This window comes from Dipodomys spectabilis, unplaced genomic scaffold (genome assembly GCF_019054845.1).
Source record: "Dipodomys spectabilis isolate Male_0828 unplaced genomic scaffold, ASM1905484v1 ptg000045l, whole genome shotgun sequence".
NCBI lineage: Eukaryota > Metazoa > Chordata > Mammalia > Rodentia > Heteromyidae > Dipodomys > Dipodomys spectabilis.
The window spans coordinates 234,949-253,269 of NW_024870722.1; the positions used below are offsets into that span (position 1 = coordinate 234,949).

An 18,321-nucleotide genomic window follows, 5' to 3' on the forward strand; every position below is an offset into this window, starting at 1 on the left:
CAATACACCAACAAGCTTAAGAAGAAAAGTCAACAATTGTATCAAACAATAGACGCAGAAAAAGGATTTGACAAAATTGAATGCTTATTCACAAGAAACTAGGCTTCTCAGCTTGTCAGTACATCTACAAAAACCCTATATCTAGCATTATATTTAATGGGAAGAAAATTAGATGCTTTCCTGCAAGGAATCAGTCAAGGATGTCCACTAACATCACTTACTCCACACTGTACTCCTAGCAAGTGCAACAAGACACGGAAAGTAAATATGTACTGATTAGGAAGGAAAAAATCAGTTTTTCTTATAGATGTGGGGATCTGTAGAGAATCCTAAAGACTCAACTGAGAAACTTCTAGAATAGGAAATTACAGAAAATATTAGAGTCTGATTAATATACAGAGATTAGTTGCAGCAACAAAGTTAAAGTTCAGTATAATTTACATTAGTATCAACAAAAACAAAAACAAACCAAGATATAGTTAGGTATGAACCTAATGAAATATATACAAGATCTAGATGAGCAAAACTATAAAACTAATGAAAGAAGACAAATAAATGGAGAGCAATTCCATGTACACATATAGAGAGATACAATGTCAAGAGGTCAGTCCTTCCCGGCTAGATCTAAATCCAAAGTAATCACAATAAATTCTACTCAAAATCTCAGAGCAGTTATTTTGTGGATGTCAACAAACTGATGGTTGAATTTATATGGAGAAGTCAAAGACCCATAATAGTTACATAGTGAAAGAGAGAACAATATTGGAGGACTGACATTATCCAGCTGCAGAACTTGTAGAGAGTTACCTTAGTTATGATGGTTACTGTAATAACCATCTTGCTTACTGGTGTTGCTAGTAAGAGAACATATAAGCAGAAAGAAGTCACAGTCTCCTAACTGGCCTGGGAGCAGAGGCAATCCAGAGGAGACAAGATAAATCTTTCCTACTAATGATATTGGGACAATATCATTAGTACATGGGGAAAAGAGGACATGAAGACACAGAACATACACATCACAAAAATTAAAATGGGGGTAAATAGGATTTTTAAGAAAAAAATAAGAAGATAACAGGAGAAAACCATAGATGAGCTTGAGTTGGCTGATGACTTTTTAAAGATAACAAAAAGCATTATGAAAGAAAAAAAAATGAAGGTGAACTCCATTAGAACAGAAAACTTCACCTGACAAGAGAATCCGAAACACACCACAAACTTCGAAAATAAAGGTTTGCAAAAGATGTTTCTGATAAAGGACTATTAACCAAAAGAAACACGAGTGTGAAAACTTAGCAATGAGAACATGAACAATTAAAAAATAGATGAAAGATCTGAAGACACTTCATCAAAGGAGATATGCAAATTACAATCAAATACATGAAAAAATGCAAATAACAAATACCATTATTTACCTATTTGCATGACCAGACCTCAGATCTGACACCACCTGATGCTGGAGAGGCTGTGGAGGAATTTTCCTTCACTGCTGATGTGAATGCAAATATCATAGCTACATTGGAGGGCTAGTTGCCCAGTGTCTTACAAAAATAAAGCACACTCTTACTATACCATCTAGACATCATGTGTCTTGGTAGTTCCTAAAATGAGACCAAAGTGATTTCTACACAATTGATATATGTAATTATTTATAGCTGATGTATTAAAAACTGCCCAAGTTGGAAGGCATGCATAATAAATAGTGTACACCTGTAATCATAGCACTTAAGAGGAATTTTTTGAGGTCAGCCTGGGAAATGTAGCAAGATCTCATCTCAAAAAGCCAACAGCAATGAATGGGACAATGCTTCACTCCTGTAATCCTAGCTGCACAGGAGGCTGAGATTCTCTGAATTTTGTCTGGAAGTCTAGCCCTGGCAGATGAATCTGAGAATCCTATCTCCAGTTAACCAGCAAAAAGCCACAAGTGGAAATGGTGCAGTGCCAAGCCTTCAGCTAGAAAGCCAAGAGAAAGCATGAGGTCCTGAGTTCACGCCCCAATACTAGCACAAAAACAATAAAACAAAACAATAAAACTGCCCAAACTTGGAATCAATGATGGTATTCTTCAGTGGCACATCTGCACAAGGCATCATTCAGTGACACACAGAAATGAGCTATCAGCCGGGCACCGGTGGCTCACGCCTGTAATCCTAGCTGCTCAGAAGGCTGAGATCTGAGGATCACGGTTGAAAGCCAGCCTGAGCAGGAAAGTCTGTGAGACTCTTTATCTCCAGTTAACCACTAGAAAACTGGAAGTGGTGCTCTAGCTCAAGCGGTAGAGTGCTCACCTTCAGCTGAAGAGCTGAGGGACAGTGCCCAAGCCCAGAGTTCAACACCCACCACCGACAAAAAAAAAAAAAAGAGAAAAAAAAAAGAAAAAAAAGAAATGAGTTATCAAGCGGACACAGACACGAAACATAAAGGAACTTTGCACACTGCCAAGAGAAAGAAGACATATATTTTTTTATTTTAATGACATGACATTCTAGAAACAGAATAGTCATTAAAATATAGACTGCTGGGTGTTGGTGACTCATGCCTATTATCCTAGCTGCTCAGGAGGCTGAGATCTGAGGATCATGGTTCAAAGCCAGGCTGAGCAGGAAAAGTGAGAGACTCTTATCTCCAATAAACCACCTAAAAACTGTTAGTGGAGCTGTGGTTCAAAGTGGTAGAGTGTTAGCTTTGAGCAGAAAAAGCTCAAGGACAGTGCCCAGGTCCTGAGTTCAAGCCCCGCAACCGGCCTAAATAAAAGAAACAAACAAAATAGATAAATGCAGTAAAAAGATGAGTGTGCTGGAGTGTCTGGGTATGTCAGGAGGGAAGAGTTAGGAGGAATGAAACTTCTCCATGGTACTGGCCTGGGGTGGGAGGTGCAGTCATATATGCTGTCAAAGCCTGTAAGGATGTACAAGACGCAGCGGACCCTAATGTGTGTTATACTGCATTGACACCACATCACTTGTGTGATGTTAGAATGGGGATCACTGGGAAGGCAGGTTGAGGGCATGTAGGACCTTGGCACCTTGTGATGGCGATTTCTATAAAGCCAGAACTACCCCTCCCCAGGTTCCTAACCAAAACACCAAAATCAAAAAGGCTCTAAGAGTATGAAGTTTTAAAATATAAAGAAAGCACATTAGTAAACTGTGTTTATTTAAATACTCCATTTTGGGAGTTTTTTTTTATTAGCTTTGAAACTGTACATGTACACCTTACATCATGGCTAGATCACTCTTTACATCTGAGCAGTTCCAACACGAGGAATCTGAACAGTGGAACCTTCTATACAAAAAAAATATCCTATTATTCTAATTATATAATGTGACATTGGATAATGCCCACACGGTCATTCCAGTTACATTTGTTAAGTCATATTAATATCAAGACTTCTACAGTGGTAACATTAATTATCCCTTTAAAAAAATACAGTACTAATATCCAGTCCATAGAGTGGCAGGTTTAAATACAGTAGTCCTGAGTTTTAAGATGTCTATTTTAAATATCAACTAAGAAGATTAATGAACTACACGGCCCTGTGGAGTAGAAGGAGGTCAGAGACGAGCCTGTGGGCTGTAAGAGCAGGTGGTGGCTCGGGCACTGGCTGGCACACTTCATCTGCTGGGGACACGAAGGGAAGTCTTTGGAAAGTCAGATGAACAAGCAGCAAACATGGTGTCTAGAACTTGCTTCAGAGGATGGCGACAGGTGGGCATAGTCAATGTGGACGATAGGTCATCAAGCTGTTGCTTTGACAGTCATTGTGCATTCATAGGATCAAGATGAAACAACCAGGTGGCATAATTTGGGTATTCTCTCTATGTGTCAAGGGTTAATTTATTCCTGAGAAGGACATTCTGCTCAACAACGGAATTGCCACTGATCTCATAGTTTCACAGTAGAAAAACAATTGGTAATTGGCATTACCAAAGGGGAGAAAGTGCAAAATAAGACCCTTGAGGCCAATGCACAACAAATGAAGACAAAACACTATACCTGTTTGCTAGAGGCATTAAAAAAAAATCTTAGGATCTATTAATTTGTATATCAAATACTTGGTACTTTGGCAAATATTTTATTCAATACTTTGTAAAGTCCTACCCATATGTGAGCACTGTGGTATGGATGCTGACAGGATGCATTGTGCTTGGATGTTTGCTCTCTGAAGTGCCCACAAGTGCATCTTTCTTCCAGAACTCAGTAGCAATAGACATCTGTAGAGAATTCCCAGGGTCAGGGGACTTGTGTGCACTCTGGAGCAACGGGGGGCTTCCTGGCAAGGGTCCTAGCGGTGGCCTCCATACTTGGCCACCCAATCTGTCCTCCCATGCACCGAGGGCACAGGCTGTGTGCGGCTCACCAGGTTTAGGTTTTTTGCTGGAGGATTGTAAGTGGATCCTGAAAACTGGCTCCGACCAGGTTTTGTGTTCCAAGTATATTCTGAAAGAAATCAGAACCAGAAATTCGAATCTTGTTCATCCCATTGTCAAACTCAAAACAATTCATCCTCACTTTATGGCGAAAGTTTGGATTTATCTTAATACAGTGGTTTATGGGTGGTGGTTGTGCTTTTTGTGTGGTTTTTTTTTTTTTTTCCTTATGTGGTGCTGAGGAATCGAACCCAGGGCCTCAGGCATGCAAGGCAAGCGCTCTACCACTGAGCCACCTTCCCAGCCCTTTTTGTGTGTTTTGATGTGGTCCTGGGGCTTGAACTCTGGGCCTGGGAGCTGTCCCTGAGCTTTTTTGCTCAAGGCTGACATTCTACCACTTGAGCCACAGCTCTACCTCTGGTTTTTTGGTGGCTCATTGGAAATAAGAGTCTCAGACTTTCCTGCCTGGGCTGGTACTGAATTGTGATCTTCATTTCTCAGCCTCTTGAGTAACTAGGATTATAGGCTCTATTTGTGTTTTTGAGTCAGGGTCAGCCCCTTGCTATGTTTCCCAGGTTGGCTCTGAGCTCATGATCCTTCACCTCAGCTTCCTGAGTGCTGAGAATGAACATGTTTCCCCTTGCTCACTGCTTTTTTGTTCTTTTATTTTAAAAGCCTAAATTCTAGAGGAGTAGTATGTTGCCATCAGTAGAATTTTTCCTATTCTCATTTAGCTAGAGAACATAGAATAAGAAAACCAAGATATATTCTTGGCTCACAGTCAGTAAGCAACACTCAATTCACTAGGACTTTGTAATGTCTTAATGTGGTCACATTTATAGAATGTTAAAAGATGGTATTGCTATAGAAAATGTATTTGAAGGGGCTGGGAAGGTGGCTCAGTGGTAGAGTGCTTGCCTTGCATGCCTGAGGCCCTGGGTTCGATTCCTCAGCACCTCATAAGCAAAAAGAAAAACGCCGCAAGTGGCGCTGTGGCTCAAGTGGTAGAGCACTAGCCTTGACCTGAAGAGCTCAGGAACAGTACCCAGGCCCAGAGGTCAAGCCCCATGACCACCACCAACAACGACAAAAAAAAAGAGAAAAGAAGGAAGGAAAGAAGGAAGAAAGAAAAGAAAGGAAGGAAGGAAGAAAGAAAGGAAGGAAGGAAGGAAGGAAGGAAGGAAAGAAAGAAAGAAAGGAGGAAAGAAAAGAAAAGAAAATGTATTTGAATTGTGAGTTTTGTAAAATGCTGGCACTCATTCATACAAGGTCCTGTAACACTTAATAGTGAAAATGTGGTTTCATGGTTTCTCTACATAAGAAGTCTCTCTATTTCTGTCTCCCTCTTTCCTTCCTCTTTGTTTCTCTCCCTCTCATTTTCAGTGCTGAAGATGGAACCCATTGTCTCACACATGCTAGGCCCTGCAGTCTTGCCCCTGGGTACAGCCCCTGTTCTAGAAACTTTGTTTTATTGAGAAAACTTTGGAGAGATAATAACCCCCTTAAGGTGAGTTACTTTTAGGTAACTTATTCTTAAGAATCCTTAATCTGACTGCTTGAAATTTCGTGCTCTCCAACTTGTTAAACAATTGTTATCTGAATTATTGGTAAGCTTATCTTGCTTACATATCTCAAGTGACAAAGCTGTAAACCTTACAGGGAATCCTAGTGTTTTCACTCTGTGCAGGAATGACAACTGTCATTCTGACATTTGTACTCTTATACAGGAACTACCCTGTGCACACTGGCATGGCTCTCCTGCTCCTTTCACTGTGTCTCTGCAAGCTGGCTGTCCTGACACACTGCCGACCCCAGCTCATCCTGAGCAAACTGACGTGCAGAGGTCAGACCATTGCCCTGGCTGTTTAGAACTGGGAGGCCAAGAGCTCTCTCTTTGATGGTCTACCAGGATATTTCATGCCACTCTACAGGCCTGAAGGCTCTCAAGGTTAAAGCTACTGTGGGAAAGCTACCTTGCAGAGGCTGAGCAGTGGGCCAGAAGGGCCAGAGAAGACACCTTATCTCCAGGACAGCCGTTTAGAAAGGAGAAGCACCAGAGTGTTCAGTTAGCCAGTTCACAAGATGGCCACAGGCCAGACAGCGCAGTGGTGAAGCAGAGAGCTCAGGAGGGCCAGAGCAGAAAGAGGGAGGGAGGGAGGGCAGGCAAGTCCAGGATGGGAAAAGGGAAGCAAGGTCACAGGCTGATGGCTGAGGCTCTTGGAGTAAGGAGTGGGGAGTCTGAGGAGCAGCAAAAAGAGAAGCATGTTTCCAGGTCACAGTAGAGCCTAAGTCAGCTTCTAAGTGCACTGAAGGGAAGCGTGCCCAGGCTGGTACTGCTAAAAACTTCTTAGAAGGACTTCCTTTGCCAAGAAAGTGGGGATGATGAGATGTAGGCTTTCTTTCCTAGCGCTAATGGGATTTTAGGATGTGCATCTCTGCACATCCCCTGACAAAGGGGTTCAGACCTCTTGGCAGGGCAGAAACGCCTTTGAGCCTTGGCTGGAGCACGTGAGGCTCCTTGTGGCCTCGGCAAGAGGCAGTCACCTCATAATGCTCTTGGAAAAACCTACGTCCTGCTAAGGGCATCTGACTGCTTATAGAAAATGTATGGCAAAGGATTCTATCAATGCCACTGTGAAGTAACACTTGAGTACAGTGAGGATCACCATGATATCTTCTGCCATAGAGCCTCAGGAAGGATTAAAGGAGTGAACACAGGCAGAGTAGAGAGACCAGGCCTAGGGCTTCTTTGTGGCCTGTATATAGAGGAATTCTCTCCTTTCCCCTCTCCCTGTTACATCTAAAGCAGAGGACAAGGAATGTTAGGGAGTGTGGAGAAAGGAAATAGATATTAGTTTGATTTTTTTTTTCTTCTCAGAAGATGAGGGTTAGGAGCAGAGAGGGATACTATGAGCGGAGAGGAAATAGTTGAGTAAATATGGTAATAACCTGGTTTTATTTCTTGTGGGAAACAGTCACCCAAGTGGGAGGCCTGGAAGATGAACACATCTCTTATACAACGGGGTTTTCCTAATGGCTGATTTGCATGGACCACTTTAGAGTGAGTCAATATTTACTTCTTTTTTTTTTTTTTACCTTTCCGCCTATCACCGTCGGTAGGAAAATCTGACAAGCAGAGTAAATGAAGAGATGAAAAGTTATGAGAGAGCATTTACTTAAAAAATGCAAACAGGAGTAGGCATGCTAAGTCAGCAGAATAATCAATACATACAGGCCCTCAATAGCTTATAAAAAGACCTCTAAGCAGGACCTCAAATTTCAAAACATGATTTTTTTTCCACTTTATATTAAACAAATTGCTGTAAAGTCATGGAGATGGACTTATTGTAAGGGTGGTTAAGACTATTGGGGCTTACTCAAATCACTGCTGCCCACAAAATGGTTGCTTATAAGGGCAGATTTGATTCCAGCAGAGACTGCAGCAGCCTTTACTGACAAGGTAAATGTGTACTGTTTACAGTTTCCTATCATAAAAAAACCAGTACATTTGTTCAGTGCTTGCTTGCTTTTAAAGCTGTCATGTTACATACTTCAAAGACTTGTCATTGTTTTTTATTGTAAAGATGATGTACTGAGAGGTTAAAGTTACATAAGTCGTGTATTAAGTTCATTTCTTTTTGAACAGTGTTACCCCTCCCTCATTTTCTCCCAGGTTTTTCCCCCTCTCTCCTTCATGCTCCCACCAGTTGTATAGTTCATTTCCAACATAGTTATCTAGTGAGTATCACTGCTGAAGTAGTTCATCCTTTGTCCCATTGTTTCTGTGCTTTCCCATTTTAATCCCAAGTTTTCATAGATCATTCTGGTTAGGATGGAATGTAATATTACCTTGGGTGTCAATGTGTAAATTAAAGGAATAGTTACCTTGATCATGAATTTCTGACTCTCTGCCTTAAATGACTATTTTGGGTGCTATTTACATATCAATAAGAATGACACCTTTTAAAACAACTTAAGAGAACATTCGTAGTTAAATCGAGGAGGCTACCATACAGAATCAGCACTCAAAAGTTTGTTTTCTTTTTTGGTGTGTTCCTGGGGCTTGAACTCAAGGCCTAGGCACTGTACTTGAGATTTTTTTGTTCAACGTTTTACCACTTGAGCCACAGCTCTACCTGCACCTTTTTATTGGCTAGCTGGAGATAAGAAGTTCACTGATTTTTTCCTGTGCAGGCTGGCTTCAAATCACAATACTCAGATCTCAGTCTCCTGAATAGCTCGGATTTAAAGGCATGAACCACCAGAACCACCAGTGCCTGGCGCAGTACTCAAAACGTTAAGAGTGTATAACTGCTGGTGGCTGTCACACCTGGGCAAGGGGAGTGGTGAGCTGACTTTGGGCAGCCAAAAGGGTACAGGGAGTACAGGGATCCACCCTCTCATGACCTACAGCTTGCTACAAAGGCCAGGTGTGACAGGGCCCTTGGTAAGGCCTGTACCCTATGAAATGCAACTGGGAAGAAGCTGTAGGCTAAGTCACATATCAATCAAGGGTCCACATTTTACCAATCTCTTCCTCTGTGGCAGAGGCAGAAAGGTTTTTTTTTTAAAAAAAGCTCCTCCTCCTATTTCATTGCATAGCACAGTATTGCCTTTGTAAGTGGACAAGCCTCTAGCTGTGACCTTGGGGAAGCTCTCTGATGTCAACGCTTGCTGTGAAGGTGGTCCGAGACTAAAGCGACAATCCAGGAAAACTTCCCTAGTGCAGCTCTTCCTCTCCCTGTTAGACTTTCAAAAAGATACTTTTGGAAGAAAATCTGGATGTTGTGATTAAAAAAAAAAAAACCAAGTAGAACTATTGTTAGTAAAGTGAGACATTTAAAAATCTTCATTCATGGGGGGTGGAAGGCATGGCTTAGGTGGAAGAGCATCAGCCTAGGAGCGAAAGCATCAGATACAGAGCTCAAGTCCCAGTCTAGGACAAAAAGCAAAAGTCTTCATTCAGGAAAAGTGAGGGAAATGTGGAAAGGAAGGAGCTCCTGCCTCTCTGCTCAAAAACCCGAATCTGAAGTCGCTCTTACCTGAAGCCGTTGCACCAAGAGGTGCTAAGTGAATCCTCTGGCCGGCTGAGCCCACTTCTTTCTTGAGAAAGGAAGGCGTATATCCTGACTGTTTGTAAGAAGTGTAACTTCCAAGATTTCCTAGTGACGTATCATAAAGTTCCACAGTCAGAAGGTGAATATTTTCAAGTGTCTATTACCTGTAACTTCTAAAAAACTATTTTGAGCACTTGCTAATGTTCTGGGTAGTGTGCTGGGCTTGTTACAGGCAATGCTACTCAGTCCCTAGAACCCCCTGTCAGAGGCATGTTGTTATGAACATGTGTAGTTCTGTGAGGCCCATGGCCTGGCCTGAGGTCCTGCAGTTCTGCAGGGAATGAGCATGTATCTGAAGTCCAGTTCACCCTGAACTCTGCCGGCATTTCACAATGCCAGCTGTTAATGTGTGGTGTTCGCTATAGCTTTCCTCATTTTGTGGAACTGTTACAGGTGGACATTATTATTATTATTATTATAATCATCATCATCATTATTTTCAGTGGTGGGGCATGAACTCTGGGCCTGGGCGCTGTCCCTCAGCTCTTCAGCTCAAGGCTAGTGCTCTACCACGTGAGCCACAGCACCACTTCTGGCTTTTTCTGCTTATGTGGTACTGAGGAATTGAACCCAGGGGCTCATACATGCAAGGCAAACACTCTACCACTGAGCCACCTTCCTAGCCCATTATTATTATTAGTAGTAGTATTGTAGGGTTGTTATAGGGACTGAGGGGGATGTAGGTAAAGCACTTGGCAAAGATTCTGGCCTTCTGGCTTACATCATCATCTGGCTTACCATCTCACTACCACCATCACTGTTAGCAAATGACCAACCTGAGGCAAGTTGAAGGGAGAATCTAAAGGCAGGAGGCCACTGCTTTGTTTAAGTGAGAGGGGAGGAGGGCTGGAGCCCAGCTAGTTGCAGAGGGATGGAGAAGGGAAATGAGTGGGTTTTCAGGGCTGGCTGGGCTGGGCTGGCCTCATGGGGAAAGAGGAATGTAAACTCCTGAAGATTATAGCTTAGGTGACTGGATTGTTTAACAACAGAAGGAGATCAGGTGCTGGGGAAACACATGGTGCCAGAGAACATTCTAAGAGAGTGAGGGGAGAAGGCTGGCTTGGATATAGTAATCAGAGCTGTAGCCTTGGAACGGTGGGCTCAGACGAATTTGTGGACTGCAGAGATTCAGAACAGATCCCCACGGGATGTGGGCATTAAGGGCACAGAAGGAACAGGACCTGGTGGAGGAGAGAGACTAGAGAGCTGGAAGGTAGGAAGAGCACGCAGGGAGATGCAGGAGTGAGCGGGGTGGAGGAGGAAGGAGTGGCAGAGGAGGCCGGAGGTGATGTGCCAGCACTGCCCCCAGGATATTCCCTGAGGGGGAGCTGCTTCCTTGGCCTGAGGGAGGCGGAGGACACTGGCAGGAAGCTGGGGAGCAAGCCAGAAAGAGGGGATACTAGCTTAAACGTCTTGTCAAAAAAGCGAGTGAGTAAACAGTAGCCCCTCTGTACATCATCTTCATAATGATTTAAAAAACAGAAAAAACAACAACAAATGAGTAACAAAAAATGGGGACATGTCAGATGTGAAAGCAGTTGCATGAGGAGGAAAGATGCTGCTAAGAAAAAAAAAATGAACAGAAAATTCAGTATTCTTAAATGGTTCTAACTTATGATCTGCTGATTTGTAGAGGCTGGAAATCAGTGGTTGGCGTGACTGAAACCAGTAAACTCCTGGGAAATCCACCATCTCCACTAACCTGCTTTTACCTTTTAATGTCTAAGAAGTAAGTTTCAGAGTAGTGATGGCAAATTTAGAAAATGTTCAACAGAATTATCTGCTTATTTCTATAAATTGCCATCATTTTCTACTCTTTATTTCTTTTTTGGTGGGGGAGGGGAGGGAATCTCACTATGTTGCTTAGATTGGCCTCAAACCTATGATCCCTTTGCTTCTACATCTAGAGAGCTGGGATTACAGGTGTGTGCCAACACTCTAAGCAAAGATCAGTGTTCTTGAGGACATGGAATGGTTCTCTTTCTGCTAGTTCTGATCTGAATCCTAAGAGCAGGACAGCCATGGCCGTTTCATGAAGGGATTAGGAGCAAAGGTTGAGAAGGAAACTAGAGAAGAGAGTGAAAGGACACAGGGTATCATTCATAATCCCCAGAAATTACCTTGTGGGTCCTCTAACTTTTCAGGAAAACTTTCACTGCATGAGAGTTTTTCAATTGGTTTAATTATGCTTTCTTCTAAATAGAAGGCAGGTGGAAAGAATGAATGGCGGAAGGAGAATGTTATAGGGAAAGAGGGGGGAAAAATGAGTTAGATGATACATTGAAACATTCCAGGAAGAAAAGAACTCTGAAAATGAGAAAATATTCCCACATGCTGTCATAACCCTCAATAACTATGGAATGCCAAGACTCAAAGCTGTACTGCTGTCATTTGAACCGATCTCTTGTTCTATGAATATTATTTTTAAACAATAAGTAAATTACGGGACTGCAGTGTATGACACCTCAACCCTGTTAAATGGACAGTGACTTTGAAAAACTTGTACAAAATCCAAGTATGTAGATACCATATAGTTCACTTGCTATGACCATGCTGGACCAATTTGTTTGATCCAGTATCACCATTCTGAAGAAAAGACCTGTGTACCTATCCCCTCACACTTTTGAAAAAAAAATTGTTTTCATCATAAATCTAACAAGTTATAAAGGATGCTATTTCTGGTATATTGCCCTGATAAACATTTTTTTTTTTTTTTTGGTCCGGTCGTGGGGCCTGAACTCTGGGCCTGGGCACTGTCCCTCAGCTCTTCAGCTCAAGGCTAGCGCTCTACCACTTGAGCCACAGCGCCACTTCTGGCTTTTTTCGTTTTTGCTTATGTGGTGCTGAGGAATCGAACCCAGGGCCTTGAGCATGCAAGGCAAGCACTCTACCACTGAGCCACCTTCCCAGCCCATCCTGATAAACATTTAAGAACACATGATTACATCTCTCCTTTAAATATAACCAGTGCAATGGAAATCCCACAGTGATCCACCGATACTGATGTCAAATACACGAATAAGTTTGTCTTTTATTTATTTATTTATTGTTTGTTTGTCAGTCGCGGGACCTGAACTCTGGGCCTGGGTGCTGTCCCTCCGCTCTTCAGCTCAAGGGTAACACTCTACCACCTGAGCCACAGCGCCACTTCTGTCTTTTTCTGCTTATGTGGTGCTGAAGAATTGAACCCAGAGCCTCATGCATGCAAGGCAAACACTACCACTGAGCCACCTTCCCAGCCCCAAGTTTATATGTGGAGATCTCAATATTAATTTCCCTTCTCCTTCAAGACAGATTTCCATTTGTACTTCAGCTTCCCGATTTTATCTCAATATAATTTTAGGATTAAAACAATCTAAATTGATCACAAAAAATATAAATTTTTTAAAGTTAATTTCTATAAGCATCAAGATTCTTTTCTGGATTAAACTGGTTATAATTTGCAATGATTCATACTTAACTAATATAGATGAGTATCTTTGTTCTAATCTTGATTCCTAAACATTGGGAACACACATCTCTCTTTTTGTTTTTAAGCACACAGAGCAGGTTTACTTGAAATCAAAAGGAAAACAGTGAAATTCTTCAGTAGAGGGGGGCCTCCACAGAGCTGGAAGTACCAGGAACACATCTCTTAAAGAGAAAGATTTTGTCAAGTAACCTATGTATCAACAAATGAATATTTGTTGCAGGAACCCACAATGTTTAGGGTTAAGTGTGATTTCTTTTCTCTCCTTTTTTTTTTTTTTTTTAATTTTTGGAGACAGAAACACCAACAATGCTCGGTATAATTAAAGAGCCAGGAATCAAAGCATTTTGTTACAGCTTTGCCACTCTATCCTTTGTACTTTCTTCAGAGTTATAGACCAAGAATCATGCAGTAATCTCATATAACATGATTTTTATTACCTGAAAGTGAAATACTGAAAATGATCCTTTTTTTGGGGGGGGAAGGGGGTCCTGTCGTGGGGCCTGAACTCTGGGCCTGGGCGCTGTCCCTCAGCTCTTCAGCTCAAGGCTAGTGCTCTACCTCTTGAGCCACAGCGCCATTTCCGGCTTTTTTCTTTTTGCTTATGTGGTGCTGAGGAATGAAACCCAGGGCTTCATACATGCAAGGCAAGCTCTCTACCACTGAGCCACCTTCACAGCCCTCTTTTTTTTTGGAGATAAAGTCTCACCATGTAACCCAAGCTAGCCTTGAACTTTCTTCCTATCTAAGCCTCCTGAGTGTTGGACCACCTGACTTTAAAAAGGACACAAGAGTGGCTTCCTTTCTCAACACTGACTTCAACGTAGAAACCCTCCCTTTGATTGGCATCCCAAACGTGACATTTTGGGGGAACTGGAAGCACACCATCCTAATTAATAAGAATTCTTATTAATGAAGCATCTTGCTAAAAAAAGCAGATCCATTTAGGAAAGAGACTAAGTAGAAGATGAGGCTTTGGCCAATGACCACCCTTCAAAAAAAACCCACAACCCTTCCCCCCCCCCAAAAAAAAAAAAAAACCAAACAACTATTTGTGCTCAGGGAATCTCTGGGATAACCTTTGCCTGGGATAGCACAAGCCTTTTCCAGGGCTGTCTATCTCCACTGGAAGAAGATAGTTGCCATATACTTACAAGTTAACACGGGTAGAAGGCAAACAACATATTTATATTTAAATGTGTTCTGCTGTTACCTGCGTTACTCCTTTTGAAAGCAAGTCCTGTTCCTGAGGGCCCCAGGGCCTTAGGAAATAATGAATTGTTCCAAGCATATGCGTTCAGATCCTTTCCACTGGCTAAGAAGGACATGTTCTTGGGATTTACACCTGAGGACAAACAGACATCTCAGAGATTATGGTGGGATCACAAACGAGGGAAAAATACAAAATACAGTCTAATGAAGACTAAACATACTTGTGCCCAGGAGACTAGAGATCAATTTAGCATCCAGCTGTAGCACGTGCCTGCTTTTTGATGAACCTGCCATCATCTGGAGCTTTTGGCACCTGTCTGAACTATTCACAGACTTCACGTTTTTACTTTATAATCAGAACATATTTTCTATGGAAGCATATAAGTAAAACAAGCATTTGATATTCATGCCAAGTGTCTCAAAGTTGAAGAGGCACTGTGTGTTCTCTGCAAAAATAACCATGACAGTTCTGCCTCATTCACTCACGTTGAGTATAGACTGAATCAGAGCCTCGGGGAACCATTAGCCAGACACAAAGGTTTGCAAGACAGACGTGTAACATGGAACTCAGGGAACCCCAGCAAGTTCTAAAGAAATCCGTGTGCAATGCTTACTTGTATATGAGACATAGTAAATCCTACAGTTTATCACCTGTGACCTGGATACAAGGTGTGGGAAGTGTACCTGGGAAAAAGGACAGATTAAGTCATATTTGATCTCCAGCAATCTGTGCAATGTCAAGTCAGCCTCAGGCCTTGGTACTGGGTGGTCACAGGTGGTGGCTTTAATGTGGTAGGAGATTTGCAAACCTCTTCATTTGTTTGCTTTTGATGATTACATTTGGTTGAACTTTTGAGATGTTAAAGACTTTAAAGACATTTTTGTACCCAGTGTGAGCTTTTGCTCTTCACAAACTGAATTCATTAAAAACATTTCACAGGTATGAGATCTCTAATAGTGCTGCCCCTCCTTTTGAAAGCAGAAATAATGAGCTTCAAGAGCCACCCATCCCTGTTGCTCTACTGAAGTGGGTTGCGGCTAAGCCATTTCTTTCTTAGAACACAACTCTTTAGGGATTTCAGCTTCTAATAAACACATACAAAAGGGACTATGGGAGGAACTTATTGGAGAAAGAAGGTGATGCAGCAAGTGAATATTTAAAAAAAATCTTTGAATTCCTACTAAAGAATTTCATTAAAATCATATTTAAAAAATCTTTATCCAAAAATGGAAGTGAAAAGTGTGTGGGAGAGTAAAAATGTTTTTAAAGTGAGCACAGTGTTCATAAATGTAATCCACTGAAGAATAGATTGTGAATATTAAAATTATATTTTAATCCAATCAGCCATGGCAATATTCCTAAGTAGTTTTTTAAAAAAGTAAATACACATACCATGGTTTAACTGAAGTTATTAAGATAAAGAGTTCAATCTGTTGGAAATAAGATGTAAGTGAATTATTAGTGTCTAAGCTTTCTGTGGATGTCTTCTATATGCCAAGCAGGAAATACTGACATTTTAACAATGCATCTTATATGGTGGTAATCTCTGGCCTCAAAGGATATTTACTGAGCACCTACCATGTGCTAGACAGAAGAAAAAGTGTGCAGCCCAAATGGATCCGTTTTTACTCTTGGCTCTGACAGTCATTAACAAGGGGACATTCATAATTCTAATTAATTACATAATTTGTCGTGTGCAAACTGTTTAGTAGGAGAATCTGGTGTAAAGTAATGAGTCTTGCCAACCAGCTATGGTGATCTGAGCTGATCTAAGCCTTATGACCAGCGGGTGGAGGGGTGTCTGTTTGGTGTAAAGGTGAGGTGGCTGAGGATCACCGCCCATCAGCTCAGAGGTGGCAGGAACAAGATGTGGCTATGGCATGAGGCTGGAGAGGAGGGGAGGGGTCAGGTCGGGTCATGTTAAGAGATTTAAAATGAGATAGGAGAAACTAACCCGGAAAGGCCATGGGGAGGACTTGATGTGATTCATGTGGAGAGGATCGGGCAGCATGGGGTTTCAAAGATGCTATAGGGTGCACTGCTGCAGCAGGCAGCGGTGGCATCATCTTGTGCTGTGGGTCTGGATTCTAGGAGCAGGGGTGAGACCAGAGGGTACCACTGAGAGATAGCATTTCTACTAGATACTCTGTGTAAACTGGTAAGAGCGGGGGGGGGGGGGGGGGGCACATTGTAAATAACAGATAACAACCTCAAAGTCTTGTTCCAAGTACATAGCCTGTCAACAGCAGTCATAACTATGAGTTTCTCTTTCCCCACAGGTCAATGTCACAGATGCTGATTCCTTAGTGCTATGGCATTCTGCCCTGCAATTATATGGTACATTTCTAGAGCTCCCATAATCCTACAGGGTGACATACATACATACACACACGTACACACACATATATGTACATATATGTGGCTTTTAGTGTATTAAAGAGGGTCCCCAGTATACTGTTCTCATTCTTGGAGATATTCGGTTACACAAATAAGTTTGTGTCATTAATAGGTGTAGGGGGTTGCTTCTTATTCCCCCTTTCTGTCCTCTGCACAGTTGCTGGGTCATAACAGGTGCTCAATAAAGTTTTTCCAAGTGACTGCACTGAGTTCATTTTAGCTTCTATCTCATCTAGCTCTAAGTGACCATCTTCAAGACACAAAGATGCCAACTGGATAACAAAAAGTAAGGCTCAGCTTTAGCAATTCAAACAATTCTTTATCATCTTAAGAGTAACTTTGTTATTTTGCTGTACCTTTATTTTTAAAAAGGAAATGATCGGACAGATCTCCTCTTGAAATATGCTACTGAGGGCTGGGAAGGTGGCTCAGTGGTAGAGCGCTTGCCTTGCAGGCATGAGGCCCTGGGTTGGATTCCTCAGCACCACATAAGCAGAAAATACTGGAAGTGGCACTGGGGCTCAAGCTAGTCTTGAGCTGAAGACAGCACCTAGGCCCAGAGTTCAGGCCCCACGACCGACAAAACAAGAAAAAGAAATATGTTACTGAAAACCACATCCGGGAGCAGACCCAGGAAGATGGGGTGCCTTTGCTCCACCAAATTTTTTGCCAGTGTTTCACAGTACTTGTTTCTACCAGCAGAGAGCGCGCTTCTAGAGAAGTAGATTTCCACTCCTGAAACGTACTTGAGGTTTTAAAATTAACAACAAGAAAAAAGTATTCTCCCTGGATCAGGGCTCTGGGAATTCTGTTACCTCATTAGTTTTGCAGTCAGAGAAACACTCTCATGGTTTCAATGCCAATTTCAACTACACTTTCAAATGTGCACATCACATCAGTTCCAGCTCCTGTCACTTTCTAAGGACCTCAGTCCTCTCTTACTCTCTTCACTCCTGCATGGCCGATTCCTCCTTCTGAAAGTGATCATTTCCTTCTGCTCTTGTGTCTCCACCGCTGAAGAACCTCTTCCATCCCACTTCGCAGAATACCTTCGAAGAGTTGGCTACATTTTCAGTCTCCAGTCCAATCCACCCTGCAAGGTGGTCCTGCCTTCAGCCATTCCAGGTTGAAACCTCACAGGTGAACAGGGATCTTTCTACTGTCAATGGTAGCCAGACATTTCTATCTCTTTTCTTTTCTTTTGTCGGTCGTGGGGCTTGAACTCTGGGCTTGGGCATTGTCCCTGCGCTCTTCAGCTCAAGGCGAGTGCTTTACCGGTTGAGCCACAGTGCCACTTCCGGTTTTCTAGTGGTCTCACGGACTTTCCTGCCTGGGCTGGCTTTGAACCGTGATCCTCAGATCTCAGCCTCCTGAGTAGCTAGGATTATAGGCATGAGCCACCGGCGCCGGGCACATTTCTATTTCTTCTTCCCCAATTGCTCAGCAGCAAACAGCTCTTTCCAGTAAGTTTTCCCTTTGTGGTAGATGGATACCGCCCTCTCCTGGCTGTCCCTTTCAACTGTCTGGCTGTCTCCCCTTCTGGGCTCCTCCTCTAGGGCCCCTCTGTCTCTCTACATGAATGCACACCGTCCCCTCTCACAACCTCTCTGTGAGCAATCCTATCCAGTCCTGTGGACTCGGAGCCTGCATGCATGGAGCCACTGCCCAGCTTTTCCCGAGGCAGTCTTAGAAGTAACCCACCGTCTAACCTGAGATCAACTGTAATACCCCAGACAGCATGTGCCACCCCATCTC

General features: G+C 42.5%; 1 protein-coding gene across 1 annotated transcript in view; it reads right to left on the bottom strand.

Annotated features, from left to right (window-relative positions):
- Nucleotides 1-3,998: 3,998 nt before the first annotated feature.
- Mak (male germ cell associated kinase) overlaps nucleotides 3,999-18,321 on the bottom strand; it is a 46,295-nt gene continuing 31,972 nt past the window's right edge. Inside the window, exons 12-15 of the mRNA XM_042678546.1 lie at nucleotides 14,170-14,301; nucleotides 11,608-11,682; nucleotides 9,413-9,532; nucleotides 3,999-4,440 (exon numbers count right to left, since the gene is read on the bottom strand). Of these exons, the coding sequence (XP_042534480.1) occupies nucleotides 4,286-4,440; nucleotides 9,413-9,532; nucleotides 11,608-11,682; nucleotides 14,170-14,301 (482 nt within the window). The 3' untranslated portion in view covers nucleotides 3,999-4,285. The remainder of the gene's footprint in view (nucleotides 4,441-9,412; nucleotides 9,533-11,607; nucleotides 11,683-14,169; nucleotides 14,302-18,321) is intronic.